Consider the following 21,428-nt stretch of genomic DNA (forward strand, 5'->3'; position numbering starts at 1 on the left):
TTTGAGTAGTCTTCTGATGTTCTTCCCCCCGTTGCGGGTCAGGGAAGCCCCCACCATACCCTGCCCTGGCCCTACCGGGAGTCCCGGCCACCTCACTGCTACCAGGCTGGAGAAAGCTCATGGCCAAACGCTGGCAGGGAAGTATCAACACAAAATGGAATTATTCATGCAGCAACGGTCCTGGACAGAATTCAATTATGCAATATCACCAATTTAGGTTAATAAATGATGTCTTTAAAACTCTCTCAGAATTACGATTCACATAAGGCAGTGGAGGAATTAATACCATACAGTGCAACTGAAGTGGTGCTATACTTTAATCAAATTTGGTTTGTAATGTCAAACTGTGCTGAAATACCAGACATTTATGTTTCTCCTAAGAAGATCAGCAGGGAAACACGTACCACAAAATTGTCATAATTTGACTATTACATTAAGACTATACACAGAGAGATAACTGGGGCCCGTTCACACCTCTCAGACCGACAGTTTTTCTGAATCACAGAATACCAGTAGTTAGGAGGGATCTCAGGAGTTCACCTGAGCAACCCCTCGATCAGAGCAGAGCCACCTTTGACCAGGCGCTCAAGGCCTTGTCTAGGTGGGTCCTGAGTATCTCCAAGGACAGATTTCACAACCTCCCCGAGCAACCTGTTCTGACTGCAACTACCCTCACTGTAAAACTGCTTTCTCTTATCAGAAATTCCCTTTTTGTTTGCAGTCTTTTCCTGTTTCCTCCACCTGCTCTAAGGCCAGTGAGATGTTGTTAGGCTTCCATTCTTCAGGATTAATCAAACTCATTACTCACAGAGTCACAGTACATCTCAGTACATCACCTGCTCCAGCTCCCTAATTATCTTGCTGGGTCCCCACTGGGGCTCCAGTATGCCAATGTCTTTTTTGTGTTGGGAAGCTTAAAACTGCCCTAACGTAGGCTCACCAGCACCAAGAAGGGGGAAATAATCACATCCCTTGACCTGCTGCCTATCCCACCAAGTCCCTTTCTGCAAAGCTGCTCGCTTTGTTGGTGGCCAGTCCCTACCATTGCATGGAGTCCCTCTGGCTCCATGTTCATCTGGGGTTCCCACCAGCCCACTCCTCCAGCCTGGCAGGTCCCCTCTCTGTCCCTCTATCTACTGCTCCTCCTCATCTTGTATAACCTGCAAACCTGCTACGCCTGATCTCTGTCTCTTCACCCAGGGCGCTGATGGAACCCCCTGTGTCCCAGTATCAAGCCCTGGGTAATGCTGGTCATTACCTGGGCTGCTGGTTTGTCTTCATCCCATTCACCACGGCGCTGGGCACCTGCTGGGCCACCCGGCTCCCTGCACGCCCCACCAGCCACCCATCCAGTCTGTATTTCCCCAGTTTAGCTGGAGGGATACTACTGGAGATGGCATCAAAGGCCTTGCTAAAGGCAAAGTAAACAATATTCACTTCTCTCCTCTCGACCACAGGGCCAACCATTTAATCTTAGATGGCTACTGAGATAGCTGGGCACAATTTGCCCTTGGTAAATCCATGCTGGATTTTCCCAGTCATCACCATCTCTTTCCCGTACCCGTATCATGGCTTCCAGGGGGATTTGCTCCACAACCTTCCCTGAAATGGTTCCAGCTCCAGCTGAGCTTTGTCTTTCCTAGTTCCATCGTTGCACATCCAGACAATATCACTCACTTTTCTGCCTTTGCTTCCAACTTCTGTGCACTTTCTTTTTGTGTCTGAGCTCACTTAGGAGCTCCTTCTTTATCCCTACTGGTCTCCTTGACACGCATACTCAAATTCCTGCACTTTGGAATAAGCCATTCCTGGGCTTTGAGAAGATTGTCCTTCAGGATCAGATGGTTCGCCTCTTGCTCATCAACACATTCTTGCATGGGAACCTGCCAAAAAGATCCCTGAACAAGTTAAAATCTCCTGTCTTGAAGTCCAAAGCTGTAACTCCGCTAGTTGTTTTGCTCAGTTCTCGTAGAAGCCTAAATTCAAGCATCTCACAATCACTGCCGCCAAGGCTGCTCCGACCTTTGAATCTCTGATGAGTCCTTTTTTCTTCAAAGAATGACAAAATGGTTTGGGTTGGAAGGGACCTTAAAGATCACCGAGTTCCAACCCCCCTGCCCTGGGCAGGGACACCTCCTACCAGACCAGGTTACTCAAAGCCCTGGACACCCTGGGCCAGGGTCTCACTACCCTCACAGCAAAGAATTTCTTCCTGAGATCTTGTCTAAATCTTCTCTCTTTCAGTTTAAAACCGTTTCCCCTCGTCCTATGGCTCCCCTCCCTGATCAAGAGTCCCTCCCCATCTCTCCCGGAGCCCCTTCAGGTACCGGAAAGTCATTATAAGGTGTCCCCAGAACCTTCTCTAGGCTGAACCCCCCCAACTCTCTCAGCCCGTCCTCACAGCAGAGGGGTTCCTGCCTCCTGAATAGCAGGTCCAACACACCACCTCCACTCATCATCCAGTCAGACACATAAAACCCATGTTAAGAAAGTCTCTTCAGCCTATCTATATCCCCTGCCACAACACTGAGTTGCTATTCCAGCACACACCAGATGGTTAAAAAAGCCACATAAATACAGGCCCTGCATCTCCAGCTGTGTAAAGAAGGCTTCACCTACTTCTTCCCTGTAACTACCTGGTCTCTAGCAGACACGCACAGCAATGATGCCCTTTCACCCTTTGAACCTTAGGCAAACACTCTGAGCTGGCTCATCACCTCTCCAAGGCGAAGCTGCACGTGCTCCAGTCAGCCCTCAGCGTACAGCTCAACCCTCTTCTTGCTTCCCCATCCTGTCCTTCCCAAAGAGCTTGCATCCATCCCTTGGAGCTCTCCTGAAACCTCTCTGTGATCCCAAGGGCCTCATGCTGGTAGTATTAATTCACATGCAGGATATCCTTTCTTGGATATTAACTATTCTTCTTGGAAGAATAGTTTGGGAAGAATTCCCAAACTTTCTTCGATATAAACTATGAAAAATTTAAGTTCCAAGAAATGGATAGTTCTGTTACAAAAAATCTTGACTACTGGATACCAGCAGCGTATTCAATTCATTCACTTCCAAAGTCTCACTCCTTATATACCTCACGAGGATGGCACAGAAGAGCAAACACTAACTTTTACAGTATAAAAGAACAAAAATCCTGCAGTACACTGTACTTACTTTGGAATTTTGAAGATGATACAGTGCATCCCAAATAATGTTTTGAAATTGTTCTTCAAATAACGTGGCATATTTGTTTACAGTCTACGATTCTTCTTTACACAGCATTTAATAGTTGGGGGTTTTTTGTGCTTGCGTACTTGTCAAATGCCTATCACATGGGGGTGACAAGGAACCATCTGCCTCCTCCCGCAAAGGCACCTCCTTTTACCCATCACCACCTGTTCTGTTTTCAGTCCCCAAATGGCAATCCCGAGCCATGCCAGATACGCCGGCAAAGGCCAGGTTACGGGTTACTGCCTCAATTCTTCAATCTTGTCACTAGCATTTAACCTCCACAAAGAAAACCCAAATGTATCCATTACTGAGGTTTTCACAGACCACACAAAATAATGCTGTAAAAACAATGACAATAAGTAGCTTTGTTATAATTGAGCAGATTAGTAGATCTGATCCGTAATTGAGATGGTCAGAGGCTGACCTGTCAGGATCTAAGTGTAACTAAGAAAGGCTGAGTTTGTGTAAAAAAAGGAGGGGGAGAGATTTTGAGGTTGCTGAGAAAGTCATTCCCAAAGCACGACCAAGGTTCTTCCTTCTCACTGGGATTTGCAGGAGTCCCTCGTGATGGCATCCGCAGGACATACGAAAAGCCCATCTATCTCTTGATCAACAAGGCAGAGAGAGGAGCGCTGAGACTGGACATGCCAGCAGAGGGCAAACGCAGAGGAATGTGGTCATTAAGGTACCTCCCTTTCTCTAGGTACTTCTTAAATTCTCCCTAAAAGGCAGACCAGGCAGCAGAGCCCAACTCCACTGGAATTCCCAAAGGTGCTTAGTCTGCTGGGCAAGGACACTATCTGAGAGACAGGGATACCATTTCCAACCTCAACCTATTCCAAAAGCAGATGCGACGCTTTCTAACTCTCCTGCAAAACTCCACACCCGAAGTACAGTGGATACCAGTGGAAGAGTATTTCACAGAATCACAGAATCACCTAGGTTGGAAGGGACCCTTTAAGATCATCTAGTCCAACCAATGAAAAAAAAAAACCACAAAACAAAACAAAAAAAACCACACACACACACCACACCACACACAACCCCCACACACACCACCACACCACCCAACACCAATCCATATCCCCGAGCACCATGTCAACTCCTCTCTTGAATACCTCCAGGGATGGTGCCTCAACCATCTCCCTGGGCAGCCCATTCCAATGCCTGATGACCCTTTCAGTAAAGAAATATTTCCTAATATCTAACCTGAACTTCCCCTGGCGTAACTTGAGGCCATTACCCCTTGTCCTATCATCTGTAACTTGGGAGAAGAGACCAACCCCCGCCTCTCTACAGCCTCCTTTCAGGTAGTTGTAGAGAGCGATAAGGTCTCCCCTCAGTCTCCTCTTCCCCAGACTGAACAACCCCAGCTCCCTCAGCCTCTCCTCATAAGACTTGTGCTCCAGACCCCTCACCAGCTTCGTTGCCCTTCTCTGGACCTGCTCCAGCACCTCAATGTCTTTCCTGTGGTAGGGGGCCCAAAACTGGACACAGTACTCGAGGTGGGGTCTCACCAGTGCCGAGTACAGGGGGACGATCACCTCTCGGGTCCTACTCACCACACTGTTCTTGATACAGGCCAGGATGCTGTTGGCCTTTTTGGCCACCTGGGCACACTGCTGGCTCATGTTCAGCCGACAGTCGACCAACACCCCCAGGTCCTTTTCTGCCAGGCAGCTCTCCAGCCACTCTGCCCCAAGCCTGTAGCGCTGCCTGGGGTTGTGTGGTCTGTTTCTCTCAGACCATTTACCCGAGTCCTTCTCCTTCTCCTCCCCCTTCTCAACCTTCTCAATTACAAACAGTTGTCCTAAAATCCCTTCCCTCCATGTGACAATTCTCTTCTACATATTGCAGAAAATGCAAAAGTTATGGAACCTGTACAGCCAAGCCATTTCTGACTACAGCCTTCTCCTCTAAACTTCTTAACAGAGAATTACAGAATTTGAAAATAAAAAAGCTGCTCCAATAAGCCTTCAAATTACCCCTTTTTAGCCAGTCAGTTCTTCACTTTAATATCTTCCACAAGTAACTTCCGCATACATTGCAAGCGTTTCAGAATTAACCTCAAATTAAAAAAAAAAGACCAACCCAAAATAAACATATGTCTGATCAACAATTGTATTAAGCTTATACCAGCAGCTGAGAGTCTGCATTTCTGCTGGTCCGCATGGCCACACACAACATCCATTCTTTCAAGGACAACCACCAAACTACTGCCTCCTGCGAAGGTAGAAACCAATGTTCAGGTACAGAAGGCTTTTGTTTTAGCAGATCAGCGCTTCGTATACTTTACACCTAATGTATTTTAAAATTACCTTCCAAGACTGAAGAAAATGAGGTATTTTACTTTCAGAGCACTCAAAACCCCTTAGAGTACACCTCAACAGAGCTACGGATAAAGCAGCGATGTTCTGGGCAGCAAAACCCAACACTCTGGAAGAAATCATTATGAAGGGTTTACATTGAAACAAGTTCATGCACAGAAAACTAAGTTTGATCTAACAGGCAAAGTGCAAACAGTTTTAGTGGTTTATTTCTATTTATCCTTTCTCAGCACATCTCCCTCAAAGTCTGAGTAACTCTACCTTTTCCAACTACTCCAGCTCATCTTGATGGCAGCCAACTACCGCCTTCCTCACCATCAGTCATACCACAAGCAGTGCTGGAGACCATCCGCAGATGCCCACACAATAGTCTTGCTCCATTTCTTCAACACTGGCCCATAAACAATACCTGTGGCCTGTCCCAGAAACTCTGTAAGGCTTCTACTTTCTAATAGAAATGTAATTTATTAAGGGTCAACTTGATGTGGTAAGCAAAAGGGCTAAAGGGAAACGGTTTGTAAATAGCCAGATGTTTGCCAGTTCCATTGAGGAAGGAGAAAACAGAGAACAGCAAGGGAAGGCTTATACTGCTAACTGGGAAGAAAACTTTGATGAACACTTAAATCAACATTTTTTACTGAAATTACTTTTCAAATTGGCAAAGTAGGTATTTCTCATCATCAGGTATGAATTTTTTTTTAAAAAAAGCTTTCTGTATTCATGACTGAAGTGTTCAGAATAGTTTTTGGTCAAATTAATGTTTTGAATTTTCATATCAAGATATGTCATGAAAGAACTACTGTATACGATACCTTCCCCCTCTTTCCCTGAATGGTGTTTCCTTCTTTGCCATTCATACATTGTGAGAGGGTATTAAATAAGATAACAAATATCTGTATTTTCTTCGACTGTATGTAGTACCGGTTTTCATGTATCACAGCTGAGTGAGACACAGCACACCCACTGCTAGTCATGCTACTTGTTATGCCACTACCCAACACCAACAGAAAACACGATGCACTTTCAGTGATGTACCGTGTGGTTATCTCTACTGCTGGAAAACAACACCTAAAATGCATCAGTGTTACACAGGAAGCGCATTGTTACAAACACTGCAGGCCATGTAACAGAACAATACGACTTCGGGGGTGTATCTTTACACCCGAAATGAGACTCCACCAACACTGCATCCATAATCCTTTGGCAGCATGCAAAAGAAAAAGGACAGCATTATAAGGCAAAGTCCTTCAGTAGAACGGGACAGGTTGCCAGAGCAGAACAGGAAGGAGGAACCACCGGGCAAACAGCAGGGGAGGGAAAGGAAGAACAGTGAGACCACAGGAACTAAAATAACAACAGTAATTGTCATTTATAACGCACTCCTGGGAGCCGGCTGAAAGCACAATCTTGGGCAGGGCTTCAAAACCCAAGTACATTCATTATTCAGTATTTTTCAAACGTGGAAAATATGAAATAACGCTTCCACTTGGAAGATTTGGAAACTACTCAGGTGATTCATGCATATAGGAGAAATAAATTTATTTTTAAACATTTTTCTGGCAACCTGGTAGCAGTAGGCCATTGCTGGATCCAGGTGCCTAACACCACTTAGAGGCTGGAATCCCACAGCTCTGTAGTATTAAAGCTACTGAATCCAGTAGAGGGCACCTTTCATTGCCCAAATAATCGTGGAAAGGACATGCACCTCTTCAGCCAGCAATGAAACATACCCAGATCCAAATGAGAATTCAGAAGAAGTTACAAGTGCACAACTACTCTACAAAACAATCAGAAAAGAAATGGAAAATCTCTCTCTTTATGGCAGGCTCAGAACAGTTTACTCTCTGTACGTTGAACGCCCAAACCAGATCTAGCAGACTCACACCTGCTAAAATCGCAAGTGTGAAGTTACATGATGCCTATGACTATACAGGAGACTGCTTCTCTTAAATCCTTTCCAGCCAAATAAAGAAGAAATTAGAATTTTGAAACAATGTCAAACAATAACCCAAAAACACAGGCAACACAAAAGCCCCCAAAAGTACAGAATTAGTATTTTCTTGTCTGACTTGTCCCACCCTTCATCTCCCTCACTATGGGTTTTCTTCCTTGTGCTCTTAGAAATTAGTTTGAAGAACTGTGTGACCTGAAAGAGCAAAACAAGCTGATGCCTTAGCAACGATATCTGTACTGCCTTTTTTCCCTGGGAGACAGTGGGTCTTTAATTGTAACAGCAATTATTCTCTTTTAACATCCAAAATATGCAATGCAGAGACTGCAAGAAGGTGAGCGTTGTTAGTAATTCCCCTGACTGGAGCACAATAACAAGTATTTATCTTAAACTGCAGCTGGAACTCAAAAAAACGTTTGCAGTCACAGTCTGCAGAAATGACAGAGCTTACTACTTTTTACGCTAATAGCACAAAAAAGCTTCTGACACTGGAATGACTTCAGTGTAAAATACTTCATTTGTGGTGTGCTCCCTAAGTGCTTATTTTTCAGTTTTGTCATTTCAGTGATTGTTTTCATTTCTGCTATCCTGTTATTTTTTTTTTAAATCTCAGCATGCAACAGTATTTCAGGTTTCTGGCTATGGTTTATTATTGCACTAAATATTTTTAAAACATTTTCCAAAATACAAGGTGAATGCTATAGAATTCCTTAAATTCTCCTAAGTAACTTTAAGTGTATGGAAGATGACACTGAATCACTCGTATGATTTTTAAAAACCATCCTAACTCTAGCTGAGTTATAGATATAACACATCATGTGGAAAAGGTCCCTTGAAATTGTTCCTCCCCATCTTTTGGCACTCTGCTGTGACGGTTTATCTTACCGAGGTCAAGTATTATCAGCTGGGCTCCAGCCTGTGCATTTCCAACATCATTTTCTGCAATGCACTGATAGAATCCTTCATCTGATTTCACCAGGCCCAAAACTTGCAGATTATGTTCTTTCTGAAGAGTAAAGGGAAAACGCAACACTTAAAAATGAGTTGCAATTGCAAAAACAACGGCGTTATTATGGCACATTACTGTGACAGGAGAAGATCCTGAATAGTAATATGGAAAAGCGTATTTGGAGTTCCCGTCAGATTTCATCTCTCTTGCACTGAATCCTCAAATTAAATGGTATCAAAAAGCAGCAGAAGCTCTTACTAATGGCTATCATTTTCCTAGCATCACATATCACTGGCAAGTCATAACATTTCCACAGCCACTTTTGTGATATTTTAAGCACTGACTATAACTGTGTGGCTCACTGTTACAACCCTCTAACCTCAGGTACACCCAATTATACAACCATTAAGTTCTCAACTATGTCTCAATAATGACTTTCACTACATCTAAAATTTCCCTCTAGAAGTACCGCTGTGCCAAAATTCATGATCCGCAACTCAGCTATATTTATGTTTAAACTCCCGTTTGAAATTATGATGTGATAGAATCATGGAATAGTTTGGGTTGAAAGGGACCTTTAAAGGTCATCCTGTCCACCCTTCTGCAACGAGCAGGGACATCTTCAACTAGATCAGGTTGCTCTTAGCCCCGTCCAACCTGACTTTGGATGTTTCCAGGGATGGGGTATTTTCATTGATCCCAAATGACTGCAGAAAACACAATCAGTGTTCACAGGTTCAATCAACAAAGTGTGGTTTTACCATTGTGTGTGCGTCCGTCTCTCATGGAAAATTTAAATTATAAAAAAACAGACTCATACAATATAAGCAAAATGCCTTAGCGTTTCAGTAAAATGACTGAATTACAGAGCATTTAAGGTTTTAAAAAACATTTCTCTTCCAGGCCCAAAAGATCAATAGTATGAGAACAGGAAGCCGGTCCTAAAAGAATGCAGTTTCCATGCGGATGGTGAGAGGACCAACAAACAAGTCAACAGCTTAAAACTCTGCAAAACGGCCAATATACTTACAACGATTTTGAAGTAGTCACTTGGGATCACCATGTCTCCATTCTTGACCCATTTCACAGTTGGAGTAGGTTTTCCAGTCACCTCACACTCAAACACAATGTCCATGGATTCATGAGCATAAATATTTGCAGGCCGCTTCAGGAATTCAGGAGGGACTTCAAATAGAACAGAAGAGAGACAAAAGATGGTATTAGCATCCACAAAAATACATCAGTTGTGCTCCTACACAAAACTACGCAAAACTATTCAACACAAAAAGACGGTTTCTAGCACAAACAGCAGCAATGTTGGCACAAATTTTCAGATGGGGATTTGGTGGAAACTGATACAAGCTCTGTGTTATTTCAAAATTACATTTGGGTCAGTTAAACAACCAGCCATTTGAATCTGAAACGACCTCCTGAGAACACATGAAAGAAGAAATCGAACCGAGATGTAGAATGTGTAAAGTTAAAAGCTATTTTAAAACCAAGAGACAGAGATGCCATTTGGAAAAATATATTTCCGTGGTTGAAGGCCACGTTGCAGTCTCTTCTCTGCCGCAGGCGTGTTGCTGCATGCTAAGGAGACCCCAGCAGGCAGTGGATTCAGACATCACTCACGCCCTTCCTTCACCATCTCACCATTCAGCTGAGCACATCATTTAGTGCTTCATTGTGCAACAAGTTTTACACCCCTTTCACAAATCAAGAAGCCTGTGGGATAAGCTCCCAGCCAGACAATGAAAGTCTACACAAAAGCCTTTACCTCCCCCCCCCCGGCCCCGCAGCAAAAGTTTCTTAGTCTATCAAACGGAAGGACTGTAAGTTAGATTTGAAACAATAAAAATCAGGCCACAATGAAAAGGACTCTACAGCTCGTCCTTTGGAGCACCTCAAGTCCCGCTGCAGCTCCATAGAACACAGAGCAGCGGCAGCATGGCCAGGTTACATTCTGGAAGGGGCTATCGGCAGCAGCAACAATTGTATTTATTCAGATAAAATCCTTCAATTGATACACCAGAGATTTTTCAGGGAGTTCTTTGTACTCGATACTTAAGTCAGTAGGTAAACAAAAGCTAACATTATAATAAAAATGACTTTTAGAAGTGAACGGGTACAAAACGAAGATGAACTTTACTAGGGTACCATTGCCTTCTGCTTCTGTGAAGAAATTCAGCTTATCAAATAGATGGTGCTGTACTCATTCAAAGATGTTCTCTGGTTTCCCTAAGCCCAAGAAATGCAACGCACAGGACCACAGACATCCCTTGTATTGGTAATTACAGGTCGGTATGACCGGAGATGTGTACTGCATAACTCTGTAAACCAGAAAGGTTCTTCACATTTAGAGTATGTACCAAAGTCTTTGGTTCTTGGCTGCCTTTTTACATGACCTTACATGTACTCAGAGTAAGATTAATTAAATTAAAGAGGATTAAAATCCATAAAAATTCAGAGATACAGAATTTTTTGGTAGTACAAGCCCCAAAGTCTCCAATGTGCAGATAAGTTAAAAATCTTCTCTGAACAGAAGTGCCACCAAGAAGCATCTCGTGGTGTACGAGGGCTTAATGGCAGAAAGAGCTGCTGTTTGCAGGCACATACAACTTGAATATCATTTATTATAAAGAGCAGTCCCCCATTTATTTGTTTTTACTACTTATGTTGGCAGGTCTGATTGTTCGAGTTCCAGGAAAGCCAGGAGCGGCCTTCTGCCCTTTAATATTTATCAAAGAAAGTCAATATGGAAGGGCTGCAGAGTTTAGGCAAACAATTTACACGCTTCACCTATCAATGGGAATTATTTCATGCTAGGGAATAAGGAATACTACATCATGTTTTACTTCTTCCTACGGAATGATCATAAAGGTTTGTAGGTGGATTTAATACTTCTAAAAACAGATAGCAGGAGACAAGCCACTCTCCAAAATAACCTCAAGTTTTGGATTATAAATGAAGAAAGAGAACATTAACATAGGGAAATATTTATTTATAGAGTAAGAAGATGGCTTAACTCCCAGATGAACAGGTAAACCTATAGCAGAAACTAGGTAAGGATGTACATATATATTCACTGCTCGAAGGCTCTCACATAGGAGCCAAAATCTGGAGAGGACTGAGCCCAGTTCCACTTCAGACACCCATTTCATATAATCATTTCCATAAATTTACCAAAACCACCATACACTCCACCTTAAAATGATTTAGATGATCTTGTACTTACTATCTGTATCAGATGGCTGCTATAACCACATATAACTGACATTTGAAAACTGTCTTCTGAATTTATTTCTGGACGAGTTACTTATTCTTTATGAAAACACTGCCTTTTATTTCAAACTTTTATTCCTCCCTGGCATTTACCCTTGGCATTTTTATTTGTTGTGAGCTGCACTGTTTTTCCACTCCCTCCCCACATCCCAGCCTTTATTTTGGCAGGCTCAGCAAGCCGTGTTTCCTCAGTGCTGGTCCCACAAGTCACCCACACCCTCCTTGCAGACCCTCTCTATTTGCTCTAGTTTGAATTAATCTTTGGAGCTCGTAGAGTTTCAATTATTTGCACGCAATTTCAGACGCGTCTCCCCAGTGACTTGAAAAATGGCATAAATACAGCGTTATCACTACAGCAAATATCTTGCCCAATTCATTCTACTACTGTATTTGCCCTTTCCTAGATGCATCATACTGATGTCAGCCTGTGACAGATCATTGCTCTCTCATCGTTAGCCATTTTTAACTAATGAGTAATTTAGTTCCAGTCTGCTTGATCAATAGTTTATGTTCTCATTTCCTCTCAATCTCTTTCTCCATCCCTATACAGACACACGCACGCACGCATCGATTCTTGAAGTGCTTACATAGTCGAAAAAAGGGGAAACAGGAATAAATAAAAATTGAAAACATGAAAAATTAAGTTTTTCCATGAATGTACTATGATCCTTTTTTTGTAACATTTGTTACAGGCTAACATTTAATTCCGTAGCAATATATTAAACTTGTTACAGGAATCCTAATAAACACAAGTCAATAACATTCAAAAGCACAAAACTTGTGGAAAAAAAATTAATCTGATGACCTCAGAATAGATGCAAATTGTTGTAACCGAGTAGCTACATTGCGAAACTCAAGGATCACAAAAGGGATATAGAAGAGAAGTTCAATAATATCACAAGTGCCTCCAAACACAAAAAAATAGCTGCTCCGGGTTCAAGACTGCCTTTGCCAAAGTTAGCTACTTTATCAAAACAAGTATTACGACACAATTTACCTTTAATTAAGCCACATTTTTATGCAGTTTTCCATTTACTTTTAAGTGTTTACTGGTCATCTCTTTCAAACCCATATTTAGACAGTCTTTTATTTTAGGAAACAATGAGCATAAACATGTCGGAAGAGATGCATCAGACCTTCCCTGGAGAAGAGCAGCACCAGAAAGGGCAAGTCCCCACTCCCGAGCGTAGACACGTGTGTGCCCAGGACAGGCTATGGTGGGAGGATCCTCCAAAGGCTTGGAGACTGACATCTCCAGTGGTATTCCCCACATTTTCCTCTTGGACTAAGCTGCCAGCAGCTCAGACTTCCCTCAACGTTCACCTTTCAGGTAAGAGACTTCCACGATACCCAGCAGGTTTTAACAGCAACCCCAAAACTGAACGACAGCAGGAGTTTGGGAATGGCCATGGGCCAAGGGATGAGGGCCGAGGGTGAGGAGGAAGGAGGAGCACCATAGGGGAACCGATGGACCAAGACATCTGAAACAAAGTAGGGCAAAGTAAAGTTCTGGGATTGTTTCTGTTTTCTCCATTAATGTTTAACTTGTAATGAAGACATTTGGAAAGTACTCAAAGATCTTTAGTAACTGACATTGCTTTAACTTGGGGCATCATCCACAAGCAGGTACTAATATTGAATCATATAATTCAGTATTTTTTTTGCCACAAAGATTAAAGTTGAACTAGATATCCTATTACCTGCTCTCAAATATTTTTGATTTAGGAGATTAAGAATCTGAAACATGTTATTTTTTCAAAGTGACTTTGCTTTTCTGGCTTATGGGGCAAATGCCAATATGCTTACAAGGGGATAATAATATGAGAAGTGCTCACTTTATTATCATCTACTTTCCAGTTAATGAATTAAAAAATCCTTTTTAAATACACTTTTATAGTTTAACTATGTCGATGTTTACCATTCACACAGATTAACACTATGCAAGTACAGATGTTTGTGGTAGAGAACTTAAATTGATAACCAGAGAGCAAATGAACCAATTACCATATAAAATAAGATTTGTAATGGAAGATTATGCGTTCCATTGCAAAACAGACAATTAAACTTCAAAGAAGACTTGGCAGCTCAACCCACTCTTCTATCCCTCTTAATGTAAGCTCGCAAATAACAACTATTTAAGTTGCAAGATGCTTGCACAGAAATTCACATGCACTGCAGTACTGTTCTAGATTCCCTGCACAGGAGTATCTTCCATCCTTCTCTAGATTTAAAAGACAAAATATTTTCAACACAGCAGTGATCAAAAAACGAAAAGAAAAAAAACTCAACAATCTACGTTAGCAGTTGATTCAAACTTCTAAGCTAAAACCCAGTAAAGGTGAAATAATTGAAAAATAATGGGCTTTTTTAAGCCAATGGCTGTACAATGATGGGAAGGGCTGAGGAACCGCACCCAAGTTGAAGTGGAAATGGGAATGGATGCCGGGTGTGGGATCCATTCCATGAATACAGGTGATCAGAAGGAAATGGAAACAAATTGCCCCAACTCAGAGTGGCAAAAGAAAGGCAACCCACGCTGCCATAGAGGCAACACTCACAGCCACAGAGGACTCAACTCCGCTCTTCTTCATCCTCGTGCAGCATAACCCAGCACGGCAAGTTCACAAAAAAACCCACTGTCTTAGGATCCATGTTGTCCTTTTAAACACTCAAGGATTAGAAACCTTTATATATGGTTATATATAACTATGCTGAGAATAACTTGGCCAAGAGTTATTAACTATGCTGAGAGTATTAAAGAATAACTATGCCGAGAGTATTAAAGCAGCATCATTTATTCTGAACTTTACAGAACGACTGTTTCGTCGAATGCCTTTTCAGTGGTCAGCAGCTCTTGCCTGTTCTCTCTCATTAAGACACAAATCTTGTGACCTTCAGGGGCATAGTCGAAAGAATCTATTTTCAATTCAGCCATCTGTACTGCTTCAAATAAGAGAGAAATTAATTACATTCAGTTCTCTCCATCTCTTGAAGAGCTTTCCTTTCAGTCTTATAACTGACATAAGAACAAAGGTTTCTGCTTTTGCAACCCCATTTCAAATCTGAAACATCAAGCCAGGCTATAAATACAAAAGAAAAGGAAAGACTCAAGTTCTGCACAATTAACTGATGAGAACTTTCAACTTTCTTAGTTACAATCACAATGAACCTTATCCTACAATAACCAAATCAAAACACTGCTATTCTAGATAAGATCTCTTTTTTATGCACATTAACTTTTCCCAAAAGTCAAATCCATGTTGCTCCCCAGAAGGAGGAAAACCCCAATGGTGGCAAAGCAGCGATTCTCAGCAATTCTTCTCCTCAGGCAGAGGAGAAATCTCAACCAGGCAGGCCATTCCTATCACCATAGTAAGAAAAAGTTTAAAGTATTTTTTTAAAAAAGTATCCAAGAGTGAACTAAGCATTACATGTGCAGCTGCACCATTATCTCACTTCCTAATATATTTAAAACACTGTCTGTTGTACATTAAATGCGTAAGAAGAGTCTCAACAGAAACACAGATTGCAAACCATACTTTAAAAAGACTTACTGTCTTTTTAAAACGCATTAATAAATAAAGGTGTTGGTCCAAGCACAGTGTCAGATGAAAACCAGCATACACCTGACCAACCGATACCATCTCCACTAGTGTTTTGCTGTTTCCCCACGTCCTCTATCACCTTCCTCCCTCCCTGTAGATGAATCTCACTCTTGCTGCCATCAATTCATTAAACTCCCACAGACACAACTCCTCCGTTAAATAACTCCAAGCCCCCCACGAGCTATGGGACGATATAAGCATCCTGTACGTATAATGTGCTGGTTCACAACACCCACTTTGTGGTCCTCCCTGACGGCAAGTTAAAACTCACTAGCACTGCTACCCAAAGGAGGCTTTGACTAGTCTGAAGAGGTTTCCGGAAAGCCTGGAGTGGTGAAAAACATCATCTCAAAGCCAGGAGAACTGCTGCTGCCTGTGATTGCTGGCCCAGCAATGAGCAACTTGAAGCAAACCCCAGTATCTCACTTGCCATCACAGCATCCCAAACCGACAACTCATACCAGGATTACATTTCCTGATTAAATATGATGCATACGTTGTGTCACCTGCTGATTTCTATAGCACGAGCAAAGACCATGCATTAACCCTGCTGCAGGGCTATTTCCCTTCCCACTGACCCAGCACTGGAACTTCTTCAACGGCCTCAGGCAGCCAAAGGACTGAAATGCAACAAATAAGAGATTATCAAGGACAAGACTGAAGTTGCCATTTCTGCTTCCTCAGCCACATACAAATGCCCTTAAATCCCCAAAAATCAAGAGTGTGTTTTCCAAAACCACACAATTAAATCTTAGTTCTTGTCAACATCTCTTTATCCTCTTCCTTCTGTACCTTTGTCCATGACAAATATTTCTCTATCCATCAATGCTGACCATCCAAATACGAAAACATCTTCTAAATCCAAAAGTTCTTGCATACTCCAAATAGCACACATAAAAACTAAGTAGACTGGATAATTTTTCAGAGTGTATCTCTGATTAACCATGTTTTAAGCATTCTTTGTCATATGGCTTCCAGTTTATAACCACATTTTTGATGTATGCTCTGGGTAGAATCCCAACCTTGTATTCTAACTAACAACCAGGATTAACAATAGTATTTAAAATGGGCATAAAACTCATCAGCCTAAAATGGCAAGCCCAGAGGAATTTAACTTTCTCCTCCAGGGAGAATAAGATATCCCATTAGGGCACATTACAAATCCTATTAGAATCATTGTAAAGTCAAACTTAATTTTAACAACTGAAAGTTCATTTCTAAGAAGGCTGTAACTCTGCATGATGAAGATCACACTGTTAATCTGTTCAATCCCACCTTGAACCAGCATTAACATATTCAGTGGGGTCACTGCAATACCTAAGACCACCTTCAAATCTACCTGTCAACTGACAAACCCTTCTATTTTAATAAGGTGTTTAATACGATTATTAAAACCTCTGGATGTTCTTGTAAACTTGCCAGACTGGAGTGTGTTTTAGCAGCCAGTTCCATCTCCAGACCAGACCACAGGGCACCACTTCAGCGCTGGGGAGAAGTTTGCTTTTCGGTGCTGACCCAGAGAAGACAGAATTACATTCAGAGTCAATTTTATTTAAACTAATAGCAATTTCCTTGCCCAGCCAGCTGAACCCAACTCAGCCCCGTCAGCCAGCTGGCACCACACCGAGGGCAGAGCGATGAAAATGTTTTACGTTATTTGTGTTATCATAGTGCTTGGGAGCACCCATGGAGCAGCCCCTCCGTGTTAAACCAAAGGCAAAGTGCTTAAGTATCCCAAGGCAAACAATGAAATTAAGCAAATTCTGGATAAATTAGAACATTAAACCATTAAGGCGAGCGCAACAGTTGTCAAACGTCTCAGTTATGTCTTATATTCACCTAAGTCTATGAAAATCTTTTCTGCTTCATGGTATCAAAGCGTAATTACAAACCAGTTAGCAAAGCCTACTGGCTTTCTAAATACATTTTTTTCCGAAATTCTGATTCTGCTCCAAAATAGCATGACATCCTTCACCTCCTGCCACTCCCACCAAAGCACAGATAAAATGCATAGACTGATGTTTGACAGCAGAATTTGTGATTATCTTTCCATTCTATGCTGTAGTTGTACAAATCAGCTGGTTTTCTTCAAGTGTATCCTGAAAAAAAAAAGGATACTACACTTTAATGGGGAATTATAATGTTCTTCCTTAAAAGTCAAAGGTATACGGATAATCACCTCTGAAAAAAAGAGATTTAAAAGCCAAACCTATGTCACAGGCAAGTCAAAAGTCTTCCCAACCTCTGAGCAGGGATGCCACGTCCTTAAAGCACACTTAATATGCCGCTGGAAAATTTGCATAGCAAACAAAAGCTGACAAAAAGGAATCTTTCTAGAGAAATGTCCACAGAATAGAAAACTGTCAAATGAATACAAAAAAATTCAGTGTACTGAGACACAAAAAGGTTATAAAAATGTAAACTAGTACATGCACAGCATTTTTTATTGCGCAAAACTCAAAGTTCCAGTTTATGAAGAGCAACTGCAGTCAGAAGAGGAAAGTTTCTGTGGTAGTTGACACAATATTATTTCTCTTGCCTAGCAAGAGACTGACTCCCTGTGCCTGGTTTTAACAAGTAAACAACTGATGGGTTTTCTTACATTTTAGACAATTAAAGCTAACATACCTATAGCTTGATGCCACCCTGACCAGTATTAATTCTTCCCCATTTCTTTAACAGGTGAAGCAGAGAAAAAGGACTAGTTTTCCATTCAAATTGTGACCAAATTGTGTTTGAACACAAGTATTTTACATTTACAGTGAAAAGCTTTCAGTAAGAAATGGCTAAGGTATGAACTATTCTTACTCTAAATAAACATTTCAGAAACAGAAACTAAAAACCCCACAATATTCAATGATGTTACAACTACCAAGAAAGCAGATAAGGACAAATAGTACAAAATAGTAACAAAGTAAAATTATATCGATCAATTAGAAATGTAGAATAAAAATGTCAAGACGTAATTCAATAAGGGTGCATTTCTTTTTCAGGGAGAAATAATTAGCTGTACCTTTATGGAATAGGAACTAATAGCAATAAACTTTGCAGAACAAGGTCTGAGGAAAAAAAGACTTTATCAGAGATCACAAATACGACCATGAACTAATCCTGACTCCCAGTGTCACCCTGGTGTGAAAAGAAGCGATCGCACCAGGAGGGATAAGCAGCGGCTCCTGAGACTCCTCTCCCATCCATCACGCGCTAATGCCTCTGCTGACCGTGTTATTTGAGCAGCGCGTTTCAAGGAAAACATGAACTCTGATTTACAAGAAAGCACTGAAAATGATCAACGACTCAGAAAATTGGCTCCAAAAGAAAAATGGAAAACCTGGATTCAGTTATTTGAGCAGAGGCAAGATGAAGCAGCCATGCGATTGGACACCTCAAATAGGTAAGAGAGCTTATACATAAATACTGCAACAGAGAGAAAAATCATATATACATTATTCTTGCACAGGAAGAAGTATATTGGAGTAACAACTAGATTCTTGCCCTATTCTAAAAAAAAGATAAAACTCTAAACAAGTAACTGCTCACTCTCCACTTTGGTATGAAAATGGGAGTACGAGCTTTAGTAAAATCAAAAAACTGTCTTTTAAAGCAACTGCTATGAATTCCTGAACATGCAGGAATCTAGATATTTAGCAAAAATTCTTAAAGCCATGAGCTTGGCACACGGACAGGGACTGTGGACAGCTGGGGGTTACGTACACGCACCCACCCATGGACTTGTCTGGGAAGTTTTCCAGGTGAGTTGTCTCAGCATCCTACACGCTACCAGTATTTCTCTTGACATCTTTCACTGGTGGGGCGCCCCAGCAGTTGCAGCCCAGTTCAGTACACTAACTGCATGCTGGCCTTAAACCTTTGGCAAGATTGCAACATCATCCACACTTCCCTCAATCCTATCTATCCAAAGGTAAGTATAAATAATGTCCATTATCACAGCCGAGCTGTTTAACAACAGCGAGAGGTGTTTAGAGAAAGCACCTTATCTAACCACAACCTGCTGACAGAAGATGCAGCGCCTGCTCTGCAGCGCTTTCCCAGTAACCCTATCCTGATAACCGGGAACAAAGGTTGCTTGTCAGCAGGATACATCCAGGAAGGTAAAACCACAGGGCAGGTTGCACAGTGCCACGCAGCAGCCAGATGCAGGTATCAGGGAAAGAAGAAAAGCACAGAAGCAAGACATCTCTGTATATTCCCCCAGCCATCCCTGGACAAGGGGTTTCCTGAGAAAGAGGAGATATATTTGTATTTACTATTTTGCCGTTAAAAACCCGTTCTCACCACTTTCTAGATTCAGGTAAGCCTTTGGCAGCCCTAATGCTCACAGCAAGAAGTTCCATGCAACGCTCCCTGAGAAAATTTACCATTTTTGGCATGTCTTTGAGTCCATCAACCACCCGATGTCTCCTGGTTCTTGCAACTGAAGAGAAACAAGCGTTCATGTCCTATTTGCTTTCCCCCCGGCACTCAGGATTTTACAGAAAAGAGCAGTTTTCAACATTCCACGTAACTTTGACCATCCTTGTGATGTTCTCTACGCCTTCTTGGACTTCACTACATCTAAGAGGGGGAGGGAACAAGAACTGCTCACCACATTTGATATAAAGTGCCATCACAGACTTAGTGCCATAACGATCCTTTCCTAGTGATTCCTAACATTTAATTTGTTTTTTAGGATCCTGCATTTTCCAAAGACTTACATTTTACAACTTCCATATTTTATACCCGTGCAAACCCCGGCAGTCCAGAGATCACTGCTGTATAAATTTATAGAACTGTTTAACCGTGTATACCGCTTTATAGTACATTGAACTTCACCTGCCGTTTAATTGCTTAATTGTTTCTTACACAACAAGGTGTTTCTGAGGCTCTTCACAGCCCAGAATTCATTCTCGTGGCAAGCAACAGCAAAGTTTGTCACCTTACAGTCCCCTCCTCCACATCACTTACAGAAACCCTGAAGAGTGTAGACTCGGCTCCACTTTGTCTGTACCTGTTAAACAAGGGATTTATTCTCCTTCCCTCTGATCCCATGGCACCACCGTTTGAGGCTCTGGGCAAGCAGGACTGTTAGAGGTGTTCTGGGAACTGAGGAGCCTGCAACATCCTTCAGAAGGTTCTCAATAGTAAAGCCCGGCTTTTTCCCCACAAAACATACACTAACGGATTCCATACGTATTTCCCAAATGTCTAACAACACTACATTTTATTATAATTTTTGTCAATTTAACTGGTCCAGGTGTCAGATTAACTCACCCAGCCTCCCAGATTTCCCCCAAAAGACTTTTCAAAAACCTGATGTCACATTGACCAAACATCTTTAGTCTGATTTGTTTTCAGTCTGATTAGCCAATTTAAGTGATAGGTTACACACCACACTTGGGAACTCAGGATTTCACACTTAAACTTTTTGAGAAATTTTGAGTGAATACCATCTGCTCCTGATGATTTCTTACTGTTCACTTTAGTAAAATGTATTTCAAAACAATTCCATATCTCTACGATTTCAGGTACGCTCCCCCCCCCCTCCCCTCAGCTCTCTCTAATTTAAAAAATAAAATATAATAATAATAAAAAAAAGCTTCCAATTTTGCAGAGAACATAGATATCAATAATTCACTTTCCTGCTTCAGGCCATCTTCTCACCCCTTTCTCTTTGCATTAAGTCATCTGCTGACCCCGCACTTTCCCTGCCAGGCTTCCTGGCTCTGACAGGCTTGGAATAAAACTATCAGAAAACGTTTATGTTATTAACAAATGACTGAAAGCTTTGTATTATTTTACTTGTGTATAAACATGAGAAAAAACAATTTTCTTTACCTTGCAGTTACGTGATTTCGGGTTGGGTTTGGGGCGGGTTGTTTTTCTGTCTTTCCAATATAATTTTTGGCAGGTATTAGGCGATCACTGTGAACATCATACAGCTCCTTAAACAAATGCCTCTTGCCAAGTATCTAACCTTTTTTGTTAGCCTTTTCATATTGTTTTTAGTAGGCTACCTTGACATTATGCAGATCCCCCTTTTTTATGACTAAACGCTGACGGCGATGATCAATGTCACCACCCTGGAGAGGCAATGG

At 41.7% G+C, this 21,428-nt stretch overlaps 1 protein-coding gene across 1 annotated transcript in view; it reads right to left on the reverse strand.

Annotated features, from left to right (window-relative positions):
• The window catches only part of NEO1 (neogenin 1), a 218,777-nt gene that overhangs the window by 70,631 nt on the left and 126,718 nt on the right, over positions 1-21,428 (reverse strand). The window contains exons 6-7 of the mRNA XM_074155477.1: positions 9,477-9,631; positions 8,383-8,503 (exon numbers count right to left, since the gene is read on the reverse strand). Of these exons, the coding sequence (XP_074011578.1) occupies positions 8,383-8,503; positions 9,477-9,631 (276 nt within the window). The remainder of the gene's footprint in view (positions 1-8,382; positions 8,504-9,476; positions 9,632-21,428) is intronic.

The sequence above is a fragment of the Numenius arquata genome, chromosome 11, assembly GCF_964106895.1.
Source record: "Numenius arquata chromosome 11, bNumArq3.hap1.1, whole genome shotgun sequence".
Classification (NCBI taxonomy): Eukaryota; Metazoa; Chordata; class Aves; order Charadriiformes; family Scolopacidae; genus Numenius; species Numenius arquata.